General features: G+C 44.6%; 1 protein-coding gene across 1 annotated transcript in view; it reads right to left on the bottom strand.

Moving 5' to 3' along the window:
• Window positions 1-8,205: 8,205 nt before the first annotated feature.
• PPP2CB (protein phosphatase 2 catalytic subunit beta) overlaps window positions 8,206-26,312 on the bottom strand; it is a 31,195-nt gene continuing 13,088 nt past the window's right edge. The window contains exons 5-7 of the mRNA XM_030565294.1: window positions 21,943-22,104; window positions 18,911-19,029; window positions 8,206-8,900 (exon numbers count right to left, since the gene is read on the bottom strand). Of these exons, the coding sequence (XP_030421154.1) occupies window positions 8,828-8,900; window positions 18,911-19,029; window positions 21,943-22,104 (354 nt within the window). The 3' untranslated portion in view covers window positions 8,206-8,827. The remainder of the gene's footprint in view (window positions 8,901-18,910; window positions 19,030-21,942; window positions 22,105-26,312) is intronic.

Raw genomic sequence — 26,312 nt, 5'->3', positions numbered from 1 at the left:
AGACGTGGAGAGACAGCAGGAAACAATCAGAAAACATCCATTGTATCTGATGCTAAATGAGTTAGCAGCACTGACAACCTTAGAGGTGAGGCAAACGCCACCACAGGCAAGACAACAAATAAGAGATAACAGTAGAAAACCCCAAGATTAACATCACTTAAGGACTAATGATTACAAAATGACATTGCAAAAATCCATAGACTAAAGTGGAAATTTATAAGTATAAAGCTGGAGTGTTTTGCCATAAAACTCTGGGTTCAATCCTGCAAAGCCTCAGCGCATCGGATCACGACGGACAGAGCCCAGCTCATCACACGTGCTCAGTCTAACTGGACATTAGCTTGACTCGAGTGACGACACACTGGTAACTGTAAGACCATTTGCTCTGTGTGTGAGAGAGAGTGAATGCATATGCTAACTGTTGTATTTCCATTAAATGCAGCGTATTGCCTTTTCCCCTGAAAAAGATCCTGTGTGCTTCTTATAAACATAACAATGTGTGTGAAGCAGGATAGCTGATGCTGGTGAGGCTGCATGGCTAACGTTGAAGGAAGAGTGAGACCCCTTACAGCCTTGAAAAAAGTACAACAGAGCCAAACACAGCATCAGAACTGAGCACATTTCTCGTTTCTGGCTGTGCAAAACAGGTCTATTTGAAGAGTACCCTATTACCAAAATATACTGTGAATGGAATCTATTTTCCATTTGTGGTTGTGAGAGAAGTGCCTATTGAGTGTACTCATGGTCAAGTTCTGAGCACCCAGAAGATAAGCTGCTGCGATGACTGACTGCATATGCACCAATTCCAAACTTTGCCAACTTTGGCAAAAGTGGGGAGCTCTTGGCCCTTGTCAGTTGATATAGAACATTCATGACATGTTCTCCGTCATGACTTATGTGTTTGCCCCTAAGCAGTGGTAGAAACTGGTGACAAGCATATATGACTGCCCTGAGTTCTAGGATGTTGAATAGAGTGACATCTTGAGGTGTCTACCTGCATTGGGCCATGTGCATGTCCAGATGTGCTCCCCAAACTAACAGGAAAGCATCCATCATTATAACAACTGTCAGGGAACAGCATGTGAAAAGGAATCTTGGGCAGCTGTGTGGATATTTCCACCAATTGAGAGATTCCTTCCTGAAGGAGGGTATGGAAAGTAATTTGGTTAGTTTGTGTCTGCTCAGTGCACAAACAGTCCTGAGCCACCCTTGAAGGCAATGCATTCTCAGCCTTGCATGGTCTATAAGCAAAAGTGCCAGCTACCACATGTCCCAACAGCTGAAGACAATCTTTGACAAGGGAACATGGGCTGATCTGGATTGTGTTTATGATGTTAGGTAAGGCTAACAATCTGTCCACAAGGAAGTAGCCTCTTGCTGCTGTTGAATAGAGATAAGTTACTATGAATTCTATCTTTATACAGGAGGCAAGGTGGATTTTTGAATGTTCAGTCACAGGCCAAGGTCGAGGTTGAGGTCTATGGTCTTGCAAGTGACCAGTAAAGTTTCATCATGGGAGCAACTTTTCAGAAAGCCAGTTGTCCAGGTAAGGGAACACCAGAGTTCCCGTTCTGTGAAGGGGTATTGCTGCTGCTTGACAACCTTTGAAAAGACCCTTGGAGCAGATGAGAGGCTGAACTAGAGTACCCTGTACTGAAAGTAGGCCTAACCAACAGTAAAACACAGGAACCTTTTGTGATATGGGTGGATTGGATGGGATTGGTAATATGCATTTTGAAGGTTAAGTACTGAGAATCAAGCCCCTTGGTCCGGTGATGGAATTATTGCTGCAGGCATCAGCACTTTGAATTTTTGTGCCTTCGCAAAGGTGTTGAGTAACCTTAGTCTAGGATGGGTCTCCAATTGCTGTTCTCTTTTGGAACCAAGAAGTACCTGGAATAAAAACCCTTCCTTTCATGCTGAATGAGAATAGGTTTTATAGCACCTAAGAGTATGACTCATCTTAGAAGGTGCCTGTAAGAGGGGTCCTGAAAAGGGACGGACAAGGGGGACTGGCAGGCCGAAGAGAAGAAAAGTGAATGTAATACCCTGGGGACATGATCTCCAAAACTGAATTGTCTGTAGTGATAGACTCCCAAGCCCACCAGAAGTGGTAAAGGTAGTTACTAAAGGGAGAAAGGCGGGTGAATCATTGCAGTAGATATGAATGGAGAGGATAGCTCAGGATCTCAACCACTGCATCAAAATTGGTGCTTCATGGTGGAAGGTTTCAAATCTTTGGTCTTGCAAGTAGATAGTTTTCTCCTCTGGAACCGGTCTCTTGCATTGATCATATGATCTCTGGGAGCTCAAAAATTGAGTGTGGTGGGATTTCTGCACTGTCTGGGACTTACCCCATACCCACAGGAGAAAGTGTAGTATAAATCCCCAGAAAACACCAAGTGGCCCTGGAGTCCTTCAATATGTGCAGAGATTTGTCCATTCTGTCAGTAAACGATTTAGTGTCATCAAAAGGCAGGTCTTTGACTGTATTCTGGACCTCCTTTGGAAATTCTGAGAGTTGGAGCCAGGAGGCCCTCCTCCTAACTACCGCTGTAGAAATCAAACAAGTGCCAGTATCAGCAGTGCCAAGTGAGGCCTGTGGAGATGTTCTGGCAAAAAAGCTGGTCTTTGGCAGTAATTGCCTGGAATAGTTCTCTTGTGTTCTGTTGGCAAATGCTCAATAAAGGAGTTAAGCTTAGTATAATTTGTCTGGGTGCATTTCACCATCAATGTCTGGCAGTTGGCAATTCTGAGCTGTAAAATAGATGACAAATATGATTTTCTATCAAACAAGTCAAGGAGCTTATGATCTATCATAGGGCACAGATTTACGTTGGTTCTGCTTTTCACATTTGTTAACCACCTGGACCACCAGAGAGTTAGGAGAGGGATGAGAAAATAAAAACTGAGTCCTTAGAGGGGACATAATATTTCTTAACTGCTCTCTTGCAGATGGGCAGAGTTGTGACCGGGGTGTGCCAGATAACCTTTGGAGGGTCCAGAAGGGCCTCTTTAAAATGCAGGGCAATGGAGGCAGATGAAACTGTAGGAAGGATGTCAAGCAGGTTATGATGTGACTCTTAGACCTCTTCAGGAAGGATCTGCAAAGAATCTGCAATTCTCTTGTTAAGGTTCTATAATTACTTGAAATTGTCCTCCAGGGATGGTGGAGGTAACATACTAGCTTCATCCTGAAATGAAGAAAAGATGGTAGCTGGTAAGAAAGACCTCTTCATCAGCCCTAGCTTCCTGTTCTTCAAAGGTTTCTTCCTAAGATACTGGTTTCCTGGGGACGAGGGGTGATGAAGGTTGTCTAATGGCCAATGAGGTGGTACATATGGCATGGGTGGAGGCATCCATGGATGCCTCCCATCAGCAAGATGGTGGCTGTGGATATCTTTCATGAGTGAGATCTATTTCCCCAGAGACCTCTGTAAAACTGCCTCTATAACAATGGTGCAGAAACTTCCATTGATGGAATCTGTTCCTCTCTCTCACCTGTCTTCCCCATTACTGCACAGCCAAAGCTTCCTCAGCAGCAGAGCTTGGGCTGAAGGCAGAGCTGCAGATGGGGGAGGAGTTGAGGGTAGAGGTGGAGCTGGTCTGGGAGCAGAGAGGGAAAGAAGACACAGCTGAGCTGGGGGCAGAGTGGAGCTGGAGCGGAGTTGAGGGGGAGTGGAACTAGAGGCAGATCTGGCATGGAGGTGAACCTAGGCCTGGAGGTGGAGCAGGACTGCGGGCTGAACAGGTTTGGGTAGAGCAAGGTTGGAAATATGACACACTCTCCCCTCCCCAACCCACGTGGGGATGGCTTTGGCCTGGAGGTAAAGCAAGACTGGTGGCCGAAGAGGGCTGAGGGAGGAGTGAGGCTTGGGATGGAATGGGACTGGGAGCATGGTTCTCTCCTCGCCCCACGGTGACTGGTCAGGGTCCCACCACATGCCCCGGAATGGTGGGGGTTGCAGAGTCCCCTGACCTCTGTCAGAGGCTGGGTGCATTGAGCTCTCCATCTTATTTAGCTGAAGTTTGATCTTCCTGTTTTTTCTGGCTCTAGATTTTAAATACCAGGCATAAGTTGGATTTTTGGGATATACAAGATTCCCCAAGGCAACGGATACACTGGGAGTGTCAGTCACTCACCAGGATTGCCTCTCACCACAATAGGTAATGTTTGAAACCAGGAGACCAAGGCATCCCCTCCCAGTAATGTAAAGCTCCAACTAAGAGAGAAGACAATCCAATGGCTAAGTTTTTTCTTAAAGCTACCGTTACTAGAATACTACTAAACTACGCTAATAACTATAATTAACTACTCTAAGGGCTTGTTTATATTACCCACAGGATCGACGGGCAGCGACTGATCCAGCGGGGGTGTGTGCGTGTCAATTTATTGCGTCTACTCCACCTGCGATAAATCGACTGCCGAGCGCTCTCCCATCGACTCTGGAGCAAGAGGCGCAGGCGGAGTTGACTGGGGAGCATCAGCTGTCGACTCACCGCAGTGAAGAGACCACAGTGAGCAGATCTAAATCAGCTTCAGCTAGCTGAAGTTGTGTAACTTAGATTGATTCCCCGCTGCCCCCAGAGTAGACCAGGGGTAAGAGCTGTGGGGACACAGTTGAGGTTAAACTCAACACCAAATCACTGCTAAGCTCTGTCTCAGGCCAAGGTGGTAGCGAAGGAACCGAGGGTAGTTCATCCATACAGCGCTCTAGCACAACAGTGTGGAGCACAAGACTGGGTAACATGCATGCGGGCCACAAACTGCTTTTGTGAAATCTCCAATATGAGGTGCAAGAGGAGCGCCCAGTAGTGATACTACTCTAAGAAGGTTAGATCATAGCCCAACCTTTTGCTGAGCTCTCTCATTTTAGGACTACTTCTTTACGCAAATCTCATTTGAGCTGTTCTCATTTGCCAGATCTAGGAAACTTTTCCCCTAAAAGCCCAGAAAATGTCTTAGATGTCTCCCACTACACAAAATGAAGGTATAGTCAGTGAGATAGAGCCAATACATGAAAGGTGGTGTTACTCAAGACTTTCTTGTCAAGTGTGCTGCTTTTAGCTCAATACAACTAAAAGGACAGACCTCGGAGGCAGAAAGAATGCTTCTAGCAGGATGAAAGTCAGTGAGAGCAGTCTTTGGAACCCACAGGGCAGTGGTTCTCAACCTTACCAGACTACTATACCCCTTCCTGGGGTCTGATTTGTCTTAGGTATCCCAAGTTTCACCTCACTTAAAAACCACTTGCTTACAAAATCAAATTAATACAGAAGTGTCTCAGCACGTTATTACTGAGACTCTTATTTTTACTAGAATTATAAAATAAATCAATTGGAATATAAATAAATATTGTGCTTACATTTCAGTATGATATTTATGATATAATGTTATATAGAGCAGTATAAACAAGTAATTGTATGAAATTTTAGTTTGTACTGACTTGGCTAGTGCTTTTTATGTAGCCTGTTGTAAAATTAGGCAAATTGACAAGACCTCTGCACATACATGTAGACCTAGTTGAGAACCACTGCCAGAGGGGAGTTGATAAATCTGTTGTTGAAGGTACCAGGTCAGACCCATGCAAGAAGTCACATTGCCAATACTGCATGTTAGCTGCCAATTCTTCCTTGTAGTGTGGCCAAGGAATAAACTTTACATACCAATAAGTCCAGGTAATGGGTATTTTTATCCTCAAGTGTGAATCCATGGGCTCCAGCCTGATGCTTCCCCCCTGGATTGGAAAGTGCCATTATCCATGAGCCCATGCTCAGGGCCCCAATTATCTGCATCTCAAAACTGGAGTTACTGAGACTCCCCTCAGATGCTCAGCATGGGATCCAAGGAGATGATCAAAGGCAAAGGATGGGAGCTCTTAGGTGTGTCTGGCACCAAGAAAGGACTCAACATCACAGCAACAGCACCAATGACACTGGTTAATCTCAGACTCTGTCTGATGCTCATTCCATGGTGAAGCCACCCCAGAAAGTCTTTTTCTTGGCTTGGTACAGGGAGCTAGTTGTAGCACATTGTTCAGTGTGACCCCTGGGATAGTTTATAGGCAAAATAAATGCTGATCTATAGTAAACTGAAGCCCAATCTGAGAAGCTAGGTCCATAAGAAACCTCAGTACAGACCTCCACCTCCATCTATTGTGGAGTAGCTCTTTGCAGAGCTTGATCCTAAGCACCTGCCTCTGCTGACCCATGTGAATCTGGGGATTTTAGTGCCACTGAAGTGTAGTAGAACCCTCAGAGCTGGAATCTTGGCACATGGTCCTTCAGAAGCAAATGGGCATGATCCTGGGCACTTCACTTGTCAACCACAATACTGCTAAAGTCAGACAAAACTACTTTGACAGAGGTCTCTGCTGTTGGTGGTGCTTGACCACCAGAACCAAATTTGGATTGATTCAGTTGAATCAGGGATCCTGATGTTTCTAATGCCAGTGGCAGAACTACTTTAGCAGGTGGTTCTCCAGAGGTAATTGCAGGTCTCAACTCAGCACTGAACTCCACTGATACGGACAGGAACAGTAACCATGACACCGTTTATGCTAAAAGAAAAGCAGAAAGTGGATGGTGCAAAGTCTTCAGGTCAACGCAGACATATCTGGAGACCTCTGAGCCATTTATGTTGCACACGAGTGTTTCCAAAATGATGGTACCTGACTTCTTTGTATTATCATTGAGCCTAGGAGCTCTAGTCACGGATTGTACAGTACCTAGCCTATGCCCCAAAGCTCACATGGTTGATCAAGTGGATCTGGGAACACTGATGAACTTCTATTAGGCAAAGAAGTAGTTCAACTGTTGGCAGTATTGGATCCTCAGCTGACTGCACGGATCTGGGGATCTCAGTGCCTCTCATGGTGAGCACAAAACCACTTAGGTAAGCAGTTCTCCAGATTCAACGGTGACAAGTATTCAGCACCAAACTATAATGACCCAAAATCACAGTAATGAATAGATCACCAGAGTCTGTTTGCTGGATCAATGGCACCAGATTTGCTTTACCATCTAATGACCTTGAGGGCACTTACATGAGGCACTTGTGGTAAAAATGGAGAACTTCCAGACTATCAGCTTTAGTCGGTCAGACATGAAATGCCTCCTCAATCTGAGGTGTGAGATGGCTCATACTTTCATGGATCCAGACAATGCCCAGGCCATATGGGCCTCTTAAGAAAAGCTGACTGACCTGACTACAAATACAAATAGCCCTTAAAGGACAGAAGAAATAAAAACTGGTGAAGCAGCATTGAGCAGGATCTGAGCTCACTGTGCCTTAGAAGAAACTGAAGGGCAGGTGAGATCACTCCCCCCTTTTATATCCTCTGAACTTTCAGTGAAGGAGGGATGAGTGGCGGCAAGAGAATTGCTCACTAGATGGTTCTAGAAGCTTACGGTGTAAGCACCTTGATTCCACAAATGCAGGTGACACTTGGAAAACTACTGTTACTTTATGATCTGCAAGCACAAGAACATCCTTTGACTGATTCATCTTTTAAACTGTCAAACACCAGTATCTATGGCACCACCTCATACTACATGGTTGCCAAGAATGCTCAACTTCTAATCAGGGCCGGCTCTAACTTTTTTGCAGCCCCAAGCAAAAAAACACAAAAACGCGTCACCCTGCCGAACCAAAAAAACAACAACGCTGCCCTGCCAAACCAAAATCAATACACACACACCCCGGAGCACCGCCCCACCAAACCAAAAAGAAAAATCAACCTCCCTACCCTCCCGAGTGCCGCCCCACCGAACCAAAAATACCCCCCCCCCCCAAAAACCTGAGTGCCGCCCTGCCGAACCAAAATTGGCCACCCCTTATAAGGTGCCGCCCCAAGACCTGCTTGGTCGGTTGGTGCCTGGAGCCGGCCCTGCTTCTAATGACTCCACCGGGAGAGAAAGGAGCTGCTCAACATCCTGAAGGAGGTGGCCCTCCATTGATTAACATGCTTGTACTGTGTTAACAATCATCCCATTAGGAGTGTTCTATTAGCCAAAAAGTACACACATTAACCTCTTCACCAAGTAGGCTCTATGTTTTTAGACAAACAGAAACCTAGAAATAGATAAATACTTTACAACCCAAACACCTTTTGTGTTGAGTTTGAGTAGCTGTATCACATTCTGAAACCACAGTTATAGATAATCATTTCACAAATACATATCACAACCGTTTTAAACTACCTATCTGTTTTGGTTTACAATTGCAAGTTTATTTGTTCAAATACACCAAATAAGATGCAAGCACTTCCATGACAAATATACAGAAAAAAAAGATAGGATCAACACAGAATGGTATGTTAACTAAAAAAGGGAAAGCTCTTTAAATGTTATGACAACATACTCCCAACAGGAACTATTTCCATTCTCCAGTTAAGTTAATCATACATGTCAATAAAACAAAGGCTGGTGGGTTGAGCAAGAAGTTAGTTGTGTATTGTCCTTAAAAATAAACTCCAAACTCTAATTAATGCCAGTTAAACACTACAACTAAATTTACAAATAAGCATAAAAGGAGTTGAAAGTGTTAGAATTACCTTTTCTCTTTGAACAGTCCAGAAGAAAACAATTACTACAAATACAGCAGGCAAACTGACTGTTGGACTGATTGTTATAAGATATATAGTGTTGTACTGAATTCAGTCTCAAATTGTGCTAAATGCTCATCCTCAGTATGGCACATTTTGGTCCATGATGGCGGTTTTAGGCCGAGACAGATCCCAATTTCTTAGAGAAATGTGTAAATTATTGTTGCTTTTTTAAAATGCCAAGTGTACTTCCTCCTACAAAGGGCGGTGTGAGGAGATGTTTATAGAAAGTAGTCTGGAGTACGACGGGTAACATGAGGCTCTCCACGACGAGGTGCAGGGTCAAATTGAAGGCTGCAGTAAGAAGAACAAATTATTTTTTTGCTGCTACAATTAACTTTTAGTGAATTTTTAAATACAAATACAAAACATTTTCCCCACTGCTAGGCTATAACTTATCCCAACATCTCCACCCAATGTACCATATATGCAAGTCTAGAAGAAAATCCAAATTTTATCATTTTATGGGAGGCAAACACTTATGAACTGGCATAGGCGATTACATGAAATAAAGATCATCATTGACTACAGTTTGTTGACGCCCATCTCTAGTCTCACTAAAGGCCCTCTGAGCAGAATTCTCCATCTATTTTCTTATCATAAGCAACCCATTTCTCATTACACAACCTAATGTCAGCAAAACAATGCACCTGCTTTACCTCCTGGATGTAGTAAGGTTCAAAAATACTAGGGCTTAGCTAAATATGCTTCGGAGTAATATTTCACTGCTCTGCAGCTAAGCATCAAAATAAAGAGCTGCACCACTAAGATGTAATTAGCAATTCATGTGTTGTGTAACAACTGCACAAATATGCAGGTTAACATTAAATAATATAACAAGTTCAGTGTAACATTTTTAAATACTTTTATCCATCATGACTCTCCTGCTCTCCTCTCCCCCTCAGAAGAGATGTCCAAAAAAGAAGGGGTGGTGGTGGTGAATATAGACGCCTTCCTCACTGCCTTTGAGAAGGCTTCAAATTTGACCCAGGTTGATCCTGTGGACTGGCTCCATTGTCTTACGCCCTTACTTGGTCCCAAAGCGATAGAGACTTATAGCCAGATGGATGAGTTGATCCTGGAGATTATGAATAGCTCAAAAAGTCTCTACTGCTTAAGTTTGAATTGACACCTGAGGCTCATAAGCAAATAGTTTGGTGTGTGCAAATAAACAAGAGGTGACATACATGGAAGTTGCACTGAAGGGAGAATCTCTCCACAAATGGGGTAAAAGTACAGACATCACTACACTGGAAGGTTTACATGACCTGGTTAGGTTAGAGCAACTCTGAGGTATGTCCCTGTAACAGGGTGCTGGCTTAAGAGGCACTGAACCAGCCCCTGTTAGCTCAGAAACTGCTAGCATAGCTCCCATCAAGGGGAACTGGCTGGAGCTGGCAGGGTGTGGCTCATTAAAGGAGCCTGAGAGCAATCACCTGTGAGCCTGCTGAGAGAAAGGCCTATTAAGCTAGCAGGAAGGAAGTAGGAGGAGAGGAACAAGAAAGTGAGGGCCTGTTGCTCCCAGCTGCTGTCAGAGCAAGCTGTTCCCTAAGGGACTACCTGACTGATATTGCATTGTATATAGCTGTATATACATGGTGGTGGGAAAATACTGGGAAATAAAAGGGCACTGGTGTGTGAAAGAGTAGTCTCCAGCAAATTTGTACCACGAGCAAAGAAGGGCTCGTCCACAGTCCCCAACAAGTTTAAAATGTGGTTAGTGGACAGGAAGCTGAAGGAGCTCACAGTGCAGGCTTTTTACAAATGCATCTGCTAACAGTAGGTATGAAAAGAGATTCAAAGAGTACTGGCTGAAACACAGGAACCAATGGAAGACCCTAAAAAAGGATTCAGCTAAATCCAAGTGTGTCGCGGTGGACAGAGAGAGCATCTGTCTCTGGTAGACCCCGGCCAAGGGATCTCAAAGAACTGAGGTTCAGCATTTTTAGGATGACAGGGCATAAGTGAGCGTACGGTCCAAGGCCTGAAGAACTGATGTTTGTCCGGAATCGAGGGGTTAACTCTCACGCTACCCAACCAAAAAGACAGCCTGTACTTCAACCTTAGAGTGAACTATATTACTAAACTTTTGGAGCAAAGCAGTCACAAAACCAGGTCCTCTTGGGGACATGGTGCACTGTCAGCCCAGGCACTGGTGCACATGTCCTGTTGTAGTCTCATGAGTTCAGACTTTGACCCCAGCAGGAGGAGTGCAAGGTGGTTGTTGAACAGGAAACATCCTTAGACACCTCAAGTTGCAAATAGGTGTCTCATAGGATTTTCAAGAGTCTCTAGGCCCCTAATGCTCATTAGTTTCTCCACACCATTTTTTCCTGTCCTTTGGGGTTATTTCCGCATGTAGTCTAACAGCCAGTTAAATTTCTCCGTGCCCACACCATTTTAGGCACTGTCCACTGGTCCTGAGCTTCTGAGCTACCTTCTTCACCTATTTTTTTGGCCTCGTTAAGGCTCATCTTTCTTCATTTGTATATTTGTTGTCTCACATGATGCCACAGCTGAGGCTACTAAGGAAATTAGTGCCCATTTTCACTAACACTCCTGAGACCCACTTGCTGAAAGGTTACTACTGCTTCTTAATATCCTGAAGCGGGAATCAACCCTGTAATTCTCCAAGGAGAATGATCAGCTACTTACCATAGTGACTGAGGCAAATGTTTATATGGATCTGCACTCCTCCTCCACTTCTTTGGAGCCTCCTTAAGGATTCCTGAATTAGGGCTTGGCTACACTGGCACTTTACAGCGCTGCAACTTTCGTGCTCAGGGGTGTTAAAAAACACCCCCGAGCGCTGCACGATACAGCGCTTTAAAGCCTCAGTGTAATCAGTGCTGCAGTGCTGCAAGCTACACCCACAGAGGATATGGTTTACGTGCAGTGCTGGGAGAGCTCTCTCCCAGCGCTGGTGCTCCGACCACACTCACACTTCAAAGTGCTGCTGCGGCAGCGCTCCCGCAGCACTGCCATGGCAGCGCTTTGAAATTTCAAGTGTAGCCATACCCTCTGGCCTTGTCTACACTACAAAGTTACAGCGCTGCAACTTAGGATGTGTACACACCTGCAGGGCATCACCAGCGCTGCAACTCCCTGTTTGCAGCACTGGCCGTACACCCGGTCGTGCCTCGGGTGTAGAGGATCCAGCGCTGGATCACCAGCGCTGGTCATCAGGTGTAGACACTCACCAGCGTTTTTGTTGACCTCCGTGGAATAAGCAGGTATCCCAGCATACCTGAGGAAGCCTCTCTGGTAATTAAGCAAACTCCACTGCCCTCCAAGCAGGTCTCCTTCCCCGCGGTGTGCTCTGGCGTTCCCCGACCCCCCCCTCCAAGCAGGTCTCCTTCCCCGCGGTGTGCTCTGGCGTTCCCCGACCCCCCCTCCAAGCAGGTCTCCTTCCCCGCGGTGTGCTCTGGCGTTCCCCGACCCCCCCTCCAAGCAAGTCTCCTTCCCCGCGGTGTGCTCTGGCGTTCCCCGACCCCCCCCTCCAAGCTAGTCTCCTTCCCCGCGGTGTGCTCTGGCGTTCCCCGACCCCCCCTCCAAGCTAGTCTCCTTCCCCACGGTTTGCTCTGGCGTTCCCCGACCCCCCCTCCAAGCAGGTCTCCTTCCCCACGGTGTGCTCTGGCGTTCCCCGACCCCCCCTCCAAGCAGGTCTCCTTCCCCGCGGTGTGCTCTGGCGTTCCCCGACCCCCCCCTCCAAGCAGGTCTCCTTCCCCGCGGTGTGCTCTGGCGTTCCCCGACCCCCCCTCCAAGCAGGTTTCCAGCCCCACGGTGTGCTTTGGCGTTCCCCGACCCCCCCTCCAAGCAGGTCTCCTTCCCCGCGGTGTGCAACAGTGCTGCAGCGTGGCCACATCTAACACCACTTGCAGCGCTGGTTGCTGTAAGTGTGGCCACTCTGCAGTGCTGGCCCTATACAGCTGTACTAATACAGCTGTAACAACCAGCGCTGCAAAATTGTAGATTAGACATACCCTCAGTAGTAGGAACCGAGGATGCACCTGAAGGCACTCCCTCTTTTGTACCCTTCTGTCCCAGAGCATTTCAAGAGGAAGAGTGTGCCCAGGTTCTGGATCCATACAGGTAATGATCTTGAAGATTAGTTACTATGGTCATTGTTTATACATCCACAAACTCTAATAAGGTCTCATTTTCCAGAGTTTTCCAAGCTTTGGGTAATGACTGCTTCATTTCAAAACAAAACATCTCGCCAATTTTAGGTCACTCATTAGTCCTATTTTACAAGTTTTGAAGTCTTTTCCCAAAATCAAAATGCCTCAGAAAAATAACCTTCATAGAGGATTTTTACATACACAACGAGACTTTAAAATTCCAAATCATGCAAGCCTCTCCTACCAGGTTGCAGTAATGCCAACTAGGTTAAATTTATGCTTAAATGTGCAATTCCAAAGGCTCTTAACACTGATGCATAGACAACAGAATTTCTTCACATCCCTTGCACCTTGCTTAATTTGGTTCTCCACATCATAATTTTGATCCACAGCTGTGCTCATTCGTTCCCCCTTTTCACCCTCCCCTTCTGTTAGTTTAATACCCCCCTACCTAGTGTAGCCAGCCTGTTCCCTAGAAGACTGGTTCCTCTTCTACTGAGATGGAAACCAAACTAAACATACCATAAAGGTGGACCAATATTTCACAAAGCCAAATCCCTCTATCTTATGCTACGTCACCAGCAGTTCACGTCCAGAATCCTTTGTTTTCTGTCCACCTTTGCTCGCAGAACAGGAACAGTCTTTATCACCTGGACCTTCTTCTGTAGCCTTCCAAGATCCCTGAAATTGTCTATTATCTGGGAGATATTTCATGAGGAAGTGTTATCAGCACCAATGCCAATGGATCCTTGCCCACCAACTTCAGAAGCCTATCCCATTTTAGTTGTGTTTTGGATCCAGGAAGACAAGACCTAACATGCAATCTAGTTGTCCACCAGTCCCTTGCAGAAAGTTCATCATGGATTGTCAGTCTTACTTGGATGGTTGGAGAACTTTGTGGGCACACTTCATTGTCTTACAGGTTGATCTGGGCAGCCATTCACAAGTGTCCCATTTAGTTCACCATTCCATTCAGACAGCTGGATTGTTAGAAGTTTTCTGCAGTTTCCACACCAAGAACATAATCATGATAAAATGGCTACTAACATTTCTCAACAGTTGTTCTTTGAGATGTGTTGCACATGTCCATTCCAATCCTGGCATGTGCATGCCCCACATGTAGTTGGTAGAAATTTTTCTCCTAGGTGGTATCTGTTGAGGCAGCTTAAGCTTCCTCTGCACCACATGCCGTTGGTGTCTGTATAAAGGGCCCAGCTTACCCTGAGCCCTCTCAATTCCATCTTTCTGGAAACTCCAATGTAGAACAGCAGGAGAGTGGGTTGTGGAATGAATATGTGCAACATCTCGAAGAACAAGAGCTACAGAGGTTTAGTAACTTTCTTCTTTGAGTGATTGTACTCTTGGTGACTCCCAAGCAGCAATATAGGGGGTGGAGGGACTGGCGTTCTTATACACACAGACTCGACTAAATTTGGCATAATCTCTAGAGTACCGGGTGATGGCGTAATAGGAGGAGAAAGCATGCACCAATGAACAGGTTGTTGCTTTGCAAATGTCCTGCATAAGGATCTGAGCTAGGTATGCCACCGAGGTCTTGTGGAGTGAGCTGTCAGTTTGACTGGGGCCATGGCTACACTCACACTTTACAGCGCTGCAACTTTCGCGCTCAGGGGTGTGAAAAAACACCCCCGAGTGCTGCAAGATACAGCGCTGTAAAGCGTCAGTGTAATCAGGGCGGCAGCGCTGGCACGCTACACCCGTAAAGGATGTGGTTTACATGCAGCGCTGGGAGAGCTCTCTCCCCGCGCTGCCGCTCCGACTACACTCACACTTCAAAGTGCTGCCACGGCAGCGCTCCGAAATTCCAAATGTAGCCATACCCTGGTGATGAAATGCCTGCCAGATCATAAACAAGCTGGGATACAGGAAGTTATTGGTAGACCATTCATTCTGTCTGTTATAGCTAAAAACAGTTGGATGGACTGCCGAAATGGTTTGGTCCCATCTATGTAGAACGCCAGTTGCTAATCTCTATTTGCGTGTGGGTTTGGATAAAAAACAGTTATGTTTCAAATTTTCATAACAATCAATTTACTACTTGAGAGAGAAATGCTCTCATCTGGGTTAAGTAAACTATCTTTAAAAGAAGATTGTATACAGTGGTTCAGATGTGAGGGCATGCAGTTCAGAGATCCTTCTGACAGAAGTGATAGCAATGAGGAAACGTGTAAGAAGCACATTGCTAACAGTTCAAATGGTGGTCCCATAAATTTGGACAAGACCAAGTTCAGGTCCCAAGGGTAGGTGGGCGGGCGGGAGGGCAACAGGCTCCCTTAATTAAGGGTACAACCTTTCCAGGCCTTTAAGAAACTAACTGTGATGTCATTAGGGGAAAAAAAAAAAACAACAGTTATCTGTGCGAGTGTAGAAAGCTGATATTGCTGCCAGGTGAACCCTGACAGAGGAAATTGCTGAATCCTCTTGTTTCAGGTGCAGCAGATAGTTGAGTATGTGTTGAATCGATGAATGCATCAGGGAGACTCCCATCTGAAAGGCCCAGACAGAGAACTGCTTCCATTTTGACAGGTAGGTGGCCCTGGCAGAGGGCTTTCTGCTACTTAGTAAGACCTGGCAAGCTTGCTCTGAGCAAACCTGTTCTCTGGGATTTAGCCATAGAGCTTCCAGGCTGCTGTTAGATGAAGCGATTGCAGGTTCAGGTGGAGCAGCCAATCGTGTGGTCTTGGGAGATCACATCCAGGTGCAGTGAGATCGAGATTAGAGTTGCCACTGAGAGGTCCAGTAAAGTTGAGAATCAGCACTGGCGGGACTACACTAGGGCTACTAATATAACCTGGGTGTGATTCCTCTTGATCTTTAGCAGCACTCCATAGGGAAGGGATTGGGGGGGAAATGTAGTAGAGCTTTTCTGTTCAGAATAGCAGGAAAATGTCTGTTATTGAGCCCAGACTGTAGCCTGGCAGGGAGCAAAACTGATATTCTCTATTGTACTAGTTCACAAAAAATGTCTATGTGGAGAGTCCCCCACAGCTGGAAAATGCATCTGGCTATATCCAGGTGAAGAGACCACTCGCTCTGCACTTCTGAAAGGTAACAGGTCTCAATGTTGCCTGAACGAGCTATGCAAAATTCCCACAAGTGAACTGCTTCCTACAAAGGGCTTCCTGCCTGCTGAAGTAAAACATAACTGTGGTGTTGTCCATAAGAACAGATTTCTCCCTTTGATAGGAGATAGCAAAGCCTGACAGTCAAGAAAAATCAGCTTGAGTTCTCTAATGCTGGTATGAAGAGAGAGCTTCCTCAAGGACCAAAGACCCTGAGACCAGAGGGACTCCTCACTCTAGAGCTGATGCATCTGAGACCAGAGTCATTGATGGTTTAGGATGAATGAAGGGAATTCTTGCACATACACTGCGAGGGGCTCCAACCACCAATTCAGGAACATTAGAATTCACACAGGTACTGCGTCCAGATGAAGACAGCTTAGCAAGTACATTGAGGCCAGCTATGTTGGGAAGAGTCTGAGGTGCTGACACACTTCTTGTACTAAATATGTGCACGAGCCCATGTGCCCTAGGAGCTTCACAGTTTCAGGCTGTTGTGACTGGATGAACCTTGAGGTGTGTCATTAGAGATTGGAATCTTGACTCTGGCCTGGGCAGAGTCAAACACAGCCCCTTATAAGCTCGGTACCAGGCAAACAGTAAACTTGTCTGCATTGATCAACAGGCCTTGAACATTGAGTTCAGTGCTGGATATAACCTGGGCTTTGGACTGTCTCTTGACTAGCCAGTCATCCAGGTAAGGGTAGACCTGCACTCCTAGTCTCTTCTGGAATGCTGCTACCATGGCCAGACATTTTGTGAACAGTTGAGGAGCTGCAGAGAGGGCAAATGGACACATTGTGAACTTGTAATGCAAGTGCTTCACTATGAACCTGAGGAACTTTCTGTGCCCTATGTACACTGACACCTGAAAGTAGGCACCTCTTAAATCAAGAGTAGCAGACCAGTCTCCATGGTCCAGAGAGGGAATGAGGGATGCCGGGTGACCATGTGGAACTTTATCTTTTTGAGATAGTTGTTGGTAGAGTGTTGTGCTGTGGATGTGGAAGGATTTCCTTCTGGCTCCAGACTGGATGAAACCTGCCTAGGCACTGGTGTCCATAAGCAGAGGAGTGCTTAGACTTAGGCCACACACAGCACTCTTAATCCCATGCCTAGCAGAGTTGGGTGCAGAGGATTGCCCCCTTTCAGCACTCTGCTTCTTATGCCTCTTTTTCGGCACTGGGGACAGTGAATGGTGCCGGGACTCAGGCATGGTAAGAAGCACACTACTTAGTGATGCTGAGGCACCTGGCTCAGATGGATGTCTCAAGGTCTCCATCAGTAGAACCTTTAGCTTGGATTCAAGATCTTAAAGTCCCTGCAGATTTGGCAATGCTCTGCAATACAAGCTTCCCCAAGTGCGGGTTGCTCATGGGCATAGCCTTATTGCAGGAAATTCAGGACTTGAAGCCTGGTGACAAAGGCATCCCTCGGCACCGGGAATTGAATGAGACCCTCATATGGGATAAAACTTAACCAACTAAACTCTAATAACCTTATTGTCACTAAACTATTTGGGGTAAAGTTAGAGAACACAGTCCACTGAATACTTGCAAAAGCAAGGAAAGCAGTTAAAGCAACCGTCTCAGCTAGTACCACCGAGGGGAAAATTTTCTGCTGACTGTGCACGGGGTATGCGCACACCAAGAGTGGAATGCGCATGTGCAATCACTCGAAGAAGGAAGCTGTGTGGAATTCTTCCTGGTCTTCTCTGAAAGTCACAGCATTCCCATTCTTGTCAGCCACAGCTGTGTAGAATGCCACTGGGTCCTCTTGGTGCTTACAAACTCCCAAGCCTCTAGTTTCCACTCTGGTTCCTTGGTTAACCAATTCTTCTCTTTCATACTCCCTCCAAGCACAATAACTGCAGCTACACTCACTGAAACTCCCATTTGCCACTCTTGTTCACCTGCCTTCTCTCTTTCAAATCAACCTCACAAACTGTAAACAAAATGAATCCCCAAAGTACAGAAGGGGAACAAAATACAAAAAAAACCCCAACATGGGCAGCATCAAGGACATTGCACAATCTCAGCTTTCTGCAACTTTGGCAGTTAGAAGGAACTGAATGGTGGCTTGGGTCTTCCCTTATTCCTGTTTTTATATCACTGGAACCTCCAGGGGTGGAAGGGATAAGTAATCCCAATGGACACAGCTTTCCAAAAGGTTCCAGAAGCTTATGGCAGAGGTGCAGGGATTCCACAAGTGAGAACATGCTGAGGCCACTTGAAGATCAGATGTTAAGATTTCAAAATGAAGCCCTAGGGTATGTAAAACTGATTTTTCTTCTTTTATTATTGATATTTTTCTATTCATCTTACATATATGTTGCTTTTGTAGTCTCTACAGATAGGGATACGAAGGCCAAGTACTCAGACTCTCTGATAGTGGGACTTTCTGAAGGGATCTCCTGTCACTAAGGAAAGGCTGGAGCAATCCTTAGGGAGACTCACTGCCATGTTTCTCAAAGGTCAATACCAACTAAAACTACCCTTGTAATCCCCTTCATCAACTTAGCATCACATGAGAGAATCTTTCAAAACTTCTATTTCCATTTCTGCATCACACTCTTGATTCATTATAGACTCATAGACTTTAAGGTCAGAAGGGACCATTATGATCATCTAGTCCAACCTCCTGCACAACGCAGGCCACAGAATCTCACCCACCCACTCCTATAACAAACCCCTAACCTACGTCCGAGTTACTGAAGTCCTCAAATCATGGTTTAAAGACCTCAAGGTGCAGATAATCGTCCAGCAAGTGACCCGTGCCCCACGCTGCAGAGGAAGGCAAAAAACCTCCAGGGCCTCTGCCAATCTGCCCTGGAGGAAAATTCCTTCCCGACCCCAAATATGGTGATCAGTTAAACCCTAAGCATGTGAGAGTAGCACTATTAGTTCCAAGATCTGCATCTCTACCCTTCCGAAAGAAAAGAGACACTTGAAACATCCAACTAAGTGGGTATTCACCCATGAAAGCTCATGCTCCAATACGTTTGTTAGTCTATAAGGTGCCACAGAACTCTTTGCCGCTTTTACAGATCCAGACTAACACAGCTACCCCTCTGATATTTGAAACAAGGTAAGTTACTCACAAGGAATATTTTAAAGTGTCATCTAGTTCCATGATAGCAGCCTGGTTCCCACAACGATAACAGTAATTGGGTGCACTGAAAATGGTAACCACATTTCGATCATGACACCAGTTGTAACCCTGTAATGTAAAACAATTCATTTCTCAGTTAAAAACCTTAGTACAGATCATAAGAGCAGCTATGGTTGGTCAGACCAAAGGTCCATCTAGCCTAGTGTCCTGTCTTCTGACAGTGGCCAATGCCAGATGCCCAACAGGGAATGAACATAACAGGTAAATCATCAAGTGATCCATCCCGTCAGCCATCCCAGCTTCTGGCAAACAGAGGCTAGGAACACCATCCTTCCAATAGCCATTGATGGAGCTATCCTCCATGAATTAATCTAGTTCTTTTTTGAACCCTGTTATAGACTTGGCCTTTCACAACATCCTCTGGCAAAGAGTTCCACAGGTTGACTGTGCATTGTGTGAAAAAATATTTCCTTTTGTTTGTTTTAAATATGTTGCCTATTAATTTCATTTGGTGACTCCTAGTTTGTGTGTTATAAGGAGGAGTAAACAACACTTCCTTATTTACTATCTCCACATCAGTCATAGTTTTATAGACTTCAACCATATGCTCCCTTAATTGGATCTTTTCTGCTGAAAAGTCCCAGTTTTATTAATCTCTCCTCATACAGAAGCTGTTCCATAACTTTAATCATTTTTGCTGCCCTTTTCTGAACCTTGTCCAATTCCAAAATATCTTTTTTGAGATGGAGTGACTACATCTGCACGCAGTATTCAAGATATGGGCGTACCATGGACTTTAAATAGAGGCAATATAATATTTTTGGTCTTATTATCAATCCCTTTCTTAATGATTCCCAACATTCTGTTTCCTTTTATGATGACCACTGCACATTGAGTGGATGTTTTCAGAGAACTATCCACAAGGACTCCAAGATCTCTTTCTTGAGTGGTAACAGAGAATTTAGACCCATCATTTTATATGAATAGCTGGGATTAGGTTTTCCAGTGTGCATTACTTTGCATTTATCAACACTGAATTTCATCTGCCATTTTTTTGCCCAGTCACCCAGTTTTGAGAGATCCTTTTGCAGCTCTTCGCGGTCTGCCTGGGACTTAACTATCTCTAGTAGTTTTGTATCATCTGCAAATTTTGTCACCTGAGTTTACCCTTATTCCAGATCATTTATGAATATGTTGAATAGGACTGGGCCTAGTACAGACCCCTGGGGACACCACTATTTATCTCTCTCCATTCTGAGAACTGACCATTTATTCCTACCCTTTGTTTATCATCTTTTAACCAGTTACCAAACCATGAGAGGACCTTCCTTCTTATCTCATGACAGCTTACTTTGCTTAAGAGCTTTTGGAGAGGGACTTTGTCAAAGGCATTCTGAAAATTTAAGTACATTATATCCACTGGATCCCCCTTGTCCACATGCTTACTTATCTCCACTCAAAACATTGTAGTAGACAGGTGAGGCATGATCTCCCTTTACAAAAAATCACATTGACAGTTCCCCAACAAATTATGTTCATCTATGTGGCCAACAAATTTGTTCTTTACTATAGTTTTAACCAATTTGCCTGGTACTGAAGTCTGGCTTACCGGCCTGTAATTGCCAGGATCACTTCTGGAGTCCTTTTAAAAAACTGGCATCACATTAGCTATCCTCCAGTCCTTTGGTACAAGTCTGGAAGCTCCTCTTAAAAGCTTAAATGGGTTGTGAGCACTTAATAGGGCAGCCTTCTTTTAAGTGTTTCCATTTTGCAATTATCTCAATCTTCAAATACAGTAAAAGCTTTGTTATCTGGCATGCTGGGTGAATGTGTGTGTGTGTGTGTGGGGGGAGTGCCAGTAAGTAAAAAATTATGGTTAACTAAGAGAGAGGGAGTTTGGATGTGAGGGGGCTCAGGAGGTGGTGCAGGGTGCCGGATCCAGGTGGCATTCACCTCAGGTGGCTCCCCACAAGTGGCAACCTGTCCCTGCTGCTCCTAAGCAGAGTCATGACTAGGCAGCTCTGTGCACTGCCTCCCCTTGGGGCAGGGGTAGTGCACAGATTCGCCTAGCCACCTCGTCACCTAGGAGCAGCAGGGACAGGTCGCTGCTTGCAGGGAGCCATGCAGAGCCAAGTAGGGAGCCTCCTGGCCCCATGCTTCCTGGACTATAAACGGGACTTTCAATGAAGATCAGAAATGTTGGTTTATTTAGCTTTCTGATTGTTAAAGTGCCGAATAACAAAGCTTTTACTGTAATTGTTTCTTCTTAGCAGCTATTTCAAAATGAGAAGTAAACTCTGTGTAGACATGAAAAACTTTTTAAGCCTTTACATATTAAGGTCACAGAACAAGTTATAAATGACTTATTATTGGTAATTTAAACTATTCATGACTTCCATGTTTATTAGTACCTTTGTTTGCAAATTCCAGAGAACAGTATCCTAGACGTACCTAGATGTTTTTAAATAGGAATGTTTAATTTTTTTAAAATCTGAGTATTGACGTTCGAGCTCATCAGCTTACATATTCTACATGTTTTTATGTACAGCACAAGCTATAAAGGATCTACTTTAACTGAATTAAAAATAAAAATGCTCCATTGACCCACCTGGCAATTTTCCAGTAATTCTATCTATACCAGCTGGATGGTTTAATCCCTGTTGCAACTGACTGCTACATATTACAGGATAGCCTATTTAACACATTAGTAGAGGAAAAGATTGTCAGAATGCAAGCAGACTATACTTTTGTAACCAGTCCTTAGCATGAGCCACCTTTATTCCCTTTGACTAACTCGCTTAAAAAACAACAAACAAACCATTCTCTTACTAATTCAACTAAAATGCTAAGTGTAGAGTATTACTTTTCAGGCCTATTGCACATTATGAAAAGCCTCTCAGGATTTAGAATGTAAGCCTGTAAACTATGGACAACCTTGCATTTATAAGACATTATGTCTTCTTCAGTATTTGTATCATTTCATCTAGGGTAGGCTATCATAACAAAATACGTTCACCATACCTCCATCACAAGTTGGTGAGCACGGGAGACCAGTGTAAGACCATTGGCATGGTTAAATGTTTCAGAGATATCCTGTCCAAACGTGTAGCCAGCACCACGTGGAGAAATACCCCAGCCTCCGCGATCATCTGGATCTGACCATAAAAGATCACACATTGGGCCCTAACAAGGAAAGCAGAAATTTTAGTTAGAAGAAAAATATTAAGAAGTCTACTTTGAAAGGCATTTTATTTACAACAAGCATTTCCAAGCCCTCATTCTCCAAGTATATGCTGAATATTCTATATATTTTTTTAAACACACACTTTCATGGTATAGTATTTCATAATCTTAAAAAAGGGTACTCACTACTTATATAGTACTGACAATCCCAGATGTTCACAGATCATGAATCAGTCTCCAAATATCATGACATTGGCTTAAATATCATGAAACAACGTTGAATTTGGGCTCTTTGTAGTTTTCGTCTGGTTTGAATCTTTTTTGGGGGGGGGGGGCAGGGCAGCACTCACATCAAGTTTTCAAGCTTTTCTCCACAACCAGGACTAGAAACTTTTTTCTAAAGTGAAAGCTGAGATTCTCATGTAATCTTGTTAGGAGATGGAGCTTTAAGTGAAACATCAAATATCATGAGACTCATGATGAAAATCACAAGAGTTGGCAATACTGTTTATAAACACTCTTTGAGAGCTTGAAACTGAAATGATTCCTCCGCAATTCCTCCCTCTCCCCTTCAATATGTGTGACCACGGACTGACACTGCAGGCTTGCTCACGAACACCGGCTTAATAGTCTTTTTGAAAATAGGGAATACAGTAACTCCTCACTTAACGTTGTAGTTATGTTCCTGAAAAATGCGACTTTAAGCAAAACAATGTTAAGCAACTCTAATTTCCCCATAAGAATTAATGTAAATGAGGGGGTTAGGTTCCAGGGAAATTTTTCTCACCAGAGGAAAAAAAAGACTATAAAATACACACAGAAAGTTTTAAACAAACAATTTAATACTGGTACACAGTGATGATGATTGTGAAGTTTGGTTGAGGTGGTGGAGTCAGACAGTGGGATATTTCTGCTTACTGCTAAATGATGAACTAGCAGTTGGCTGAGCCCTCAAGGGTTAGCTCTCACACTCGACAGGGCAGCAGGAATGGAAGGAAGGGAGACAGCAACACCTTGTGTGTGAGAGAGAGAGATGCGCATTTCTCCTTTAAGTACCCTGACCCTATTCTTAAGTACACTGCCTTGTTAATTAGATTAGCCTGCTGAGACTGCAGCTGCTGTCAGCAAGCTCCCTCCGTCCTGAGCCCTGTCGGGTGTCCTCCCTGCTCTATGGAAGATGGGGTAAGCGGGGTGCAGGAACCTCGGGGAACAGCTCCAAGGCAGAGGGCAGGAGCAGCACATGGCAGTGGGGGGAGGGACAGCTAAACTGCTGGCAATTGATAGCCTGTTGAACAGCTGCTGCACAGGGAACTTAGGGGAGCTGATAGCCTATAGGGGGCTGCCGGTTCACCCTGATTTCAAGCCCCCACCAGCAAGCTGCAATGGGTTGCTCTTCCTGCAAGTAATGGACAAAGCTGGCAGCTACCAAATGACGTTAGAAGGGAGCATTGCACAACTTTTAAACGAGCACGTTCCCTAATTGATCAGCAACATAACAACGAAACAATGTCAACTGGGATGACTAAGTGAGGAGTTACTGTACTTGACCACATCATGGGTAAGAAAAATTATGAAAATTATATTGATGTAGGCATAAATAACCATAGAATCATAGGGTTAGAAGGAACCACAAGGGTCATCTAGTCTAAGCTCCTGCCAAGAGGCAGGATTTATGTCTAAAGCATCTAATATGAGAGAGAGTCAGAGTCTAGTTCCCTCAACTCATCTCCTGTCCTTTTGTAGAGGTTCCCATATCTCAGCAGGAGCAACCAGAATTCCATTCCCAAAATGAAGTTGTTCTGTCATTTAACTAGTTTATATTAGTTGTGCCTACTATTTCAGTCAGTTACCTAGTCCATGCATCAGTCAGTGTATTTTGCTGACAAGAGAGCAAGTGTGTATGTTCAGCACTAGCCAGGAAATTTCATTCCTGACTAGACAGCTACCCTGACAGAGTTTGGCCCCATCATATTTGCTAAAGCTCAAAAAGTTGTGAAGAAAGTATTAGAGCCACTAGCTGCGAGGCAGATCCATGCCCTTCTGGCTAGTGAAAGCCAGCAGAGAACTATGGCCACTACTAAAAGTTAAAGGAAAAAGAAGTCAAAGAAGGAAAGCTGCCAGGCTCCTTGAAAAACACAGTAGATTACCCAATCCCCCTGAATTCAATACTACAAACTGAAAACATCAATCACTGTCCCACTTCCAACCATGCACTGCTGGCAAAATAATTAAGCAGAAACCACCAAATGCCAACATCTGATGTCACCCAACATCCTGCATGTCTTAGCTACAATTCAGACAAGGGTAGAGCACAAATATATCCCTTGAATCACCAACAGATGACCTCTTTTTGGCAACTACAAGCAGGATAAAAAAGCTGTGAAAACCAAGTTGACAAGTAGAAAAGGGGCAGAGCTCTGGTGCAGAGTCCAATGTATTCTCCACCTGGCTACTTAGGGTACATCTACGCTGGAATAAAAGACCTGTGGCATGGCTGTGGCTGGTCTGGGTCAGCTGAGCTGTAAAATTGATGTAGTTGTTCAGGATCTGGGACCCCACAAGGTGGGAGGGTCCTAGAGCCTGGGCTGGCGCCCAAGCCTGAAAGTCTACACTGCAATTTTACAGCCCAAAAGCCCAAGCCAAAGACAGCTAACTCAAGCCAGGCGTGAACATGGTGTGCATCTTTGATTCCAGTGTAGACAAACCCTTAGAGCAGTGGTTCCCAACCTTTTCTGGGTGGCGGGCACCAGACAACAAGCCACCGAGGACCATGGCCAGCGGACAAGCATCTTCTGAAACGCCACCAAGAAGCGACACCTCTTGATGACGTCCCTTTTTGATGGTATTTCGGCAGATGCTTGTCCGCCAGCCAGTACGCGGGCACTCATAGATGCCCCACTGGGCACCATGGCGCCCGCAGGCACCACATTGGGGACCACAGCCTTAGAGGATACAGGAGAAAAAACAGAGTGGCTTCTACCTTGGAGCTGGCCCAGCTCTTCAATTGTCTCTAATCTGCCTGAGCCAGGCTCCACGTACTCTGCAGCAAAATGGAGCTAAAATTCTCCAGACACTCCATAGAAGTTTTTGCTGAATTAAATATGAAAAATCAGTCAGTGACCCCTGCTATTTAATCTGATGTTCAATTTTAGGTTTTCCATATTTTCAGTTTTCAATATGCTGCAGATTTTTGCACTGACAATGTCTAATCACACTGTAGAAGTTGCTAGGGAAACGAGAGGTTTTGGAACGCTGAGAATTGTAGCATCAGCGAGATGAACAAGCATATTAGCTAGATATTTCTGTTAAACTGATTGATAGTTAAAGTTTGCATTTAAAACCGCCTCCTCTTGCTTTCCAAGTCAACAAGTCTAAAGTGTATGGGGCAGTTCCCACAGTCTATCTTTCCAGGTGTAGTCTGCCTGAATCTTCGCTGCACTGTTTTACACGGATTACATTTTTAAGCATATCTTTGCTACTGTAAGAGCTAGGATACATATGTTGTTTTTTCTGTGAAAACTCAGATACCAGACAACAATTTTATGTCAAGACTCACATTTCACAGAAAAGCCAAACAGCCATGAAATCTCAGAATATCTGAGTCCTTTGACTAAAGTAGTGGGTATTCTATTTGGAGCTTCCCATTCCTCCTGGGAGAGATGTATGCTTCACTTTTTCCCCCCGGATGGATGCTAGAAGAGACTTTGCTATCCTTCACACTTCACTCTCAAGAAGTATCATTTTGATTTGTTTCTATCCATCAGTCTATTTTGCATGCACTCTCTCCTCCTGTTTGGTTTGTCTTTCCTGCTCCCCACAGAATTATGTCCTTGCTGCAAAGTAAAGTTGACCAAATTCTTGTAAATTGCACTCCACTCCAGGTAACCTATTTAACAGGGCAACTTGAGCAGAAGTGGCTTTTATTCACATGGTAAGCAGGAACTTGTTTAACACGAGATGTGCAAACCAGTATACACACTTCCCTATCCAAATATTTCATCAATTTTGGGGCTGATGAAGTATCAAAGTCCGAGAAGATAAGAGCATGGGAAATACTACTACCTCTTCCTTTGCCAATTCTGCTGTCATAACATACTGGTTTGGTTTATTTATTTAAAACTACAATATTTGTCTGTTACAATCTATTGTATCACTATGTACCTCATTTTAGAATATCAGATTTCAAAATAGAGGATATATGTGCATAT

This window comes from Gopherus evgoodei, chromosome 5 (genome assembly GCF_007399415.2).
Source record: "Gopherus evgoodei ecotype Sinaloan lineage chromosome 5, rGopEvg1_v1.p, whole genome shotgun sequence".
Classification (NCBI taxonomy): Eukaryota; Metazoa; Chordata; order Testudines; family Testudinidae; genus Gopherus; species Gopherus evgoodei.
Note: the sequence above shows the minus strand (reverse complement) of the source record. Positions and strands in the feature narration are given on the sequence as shown.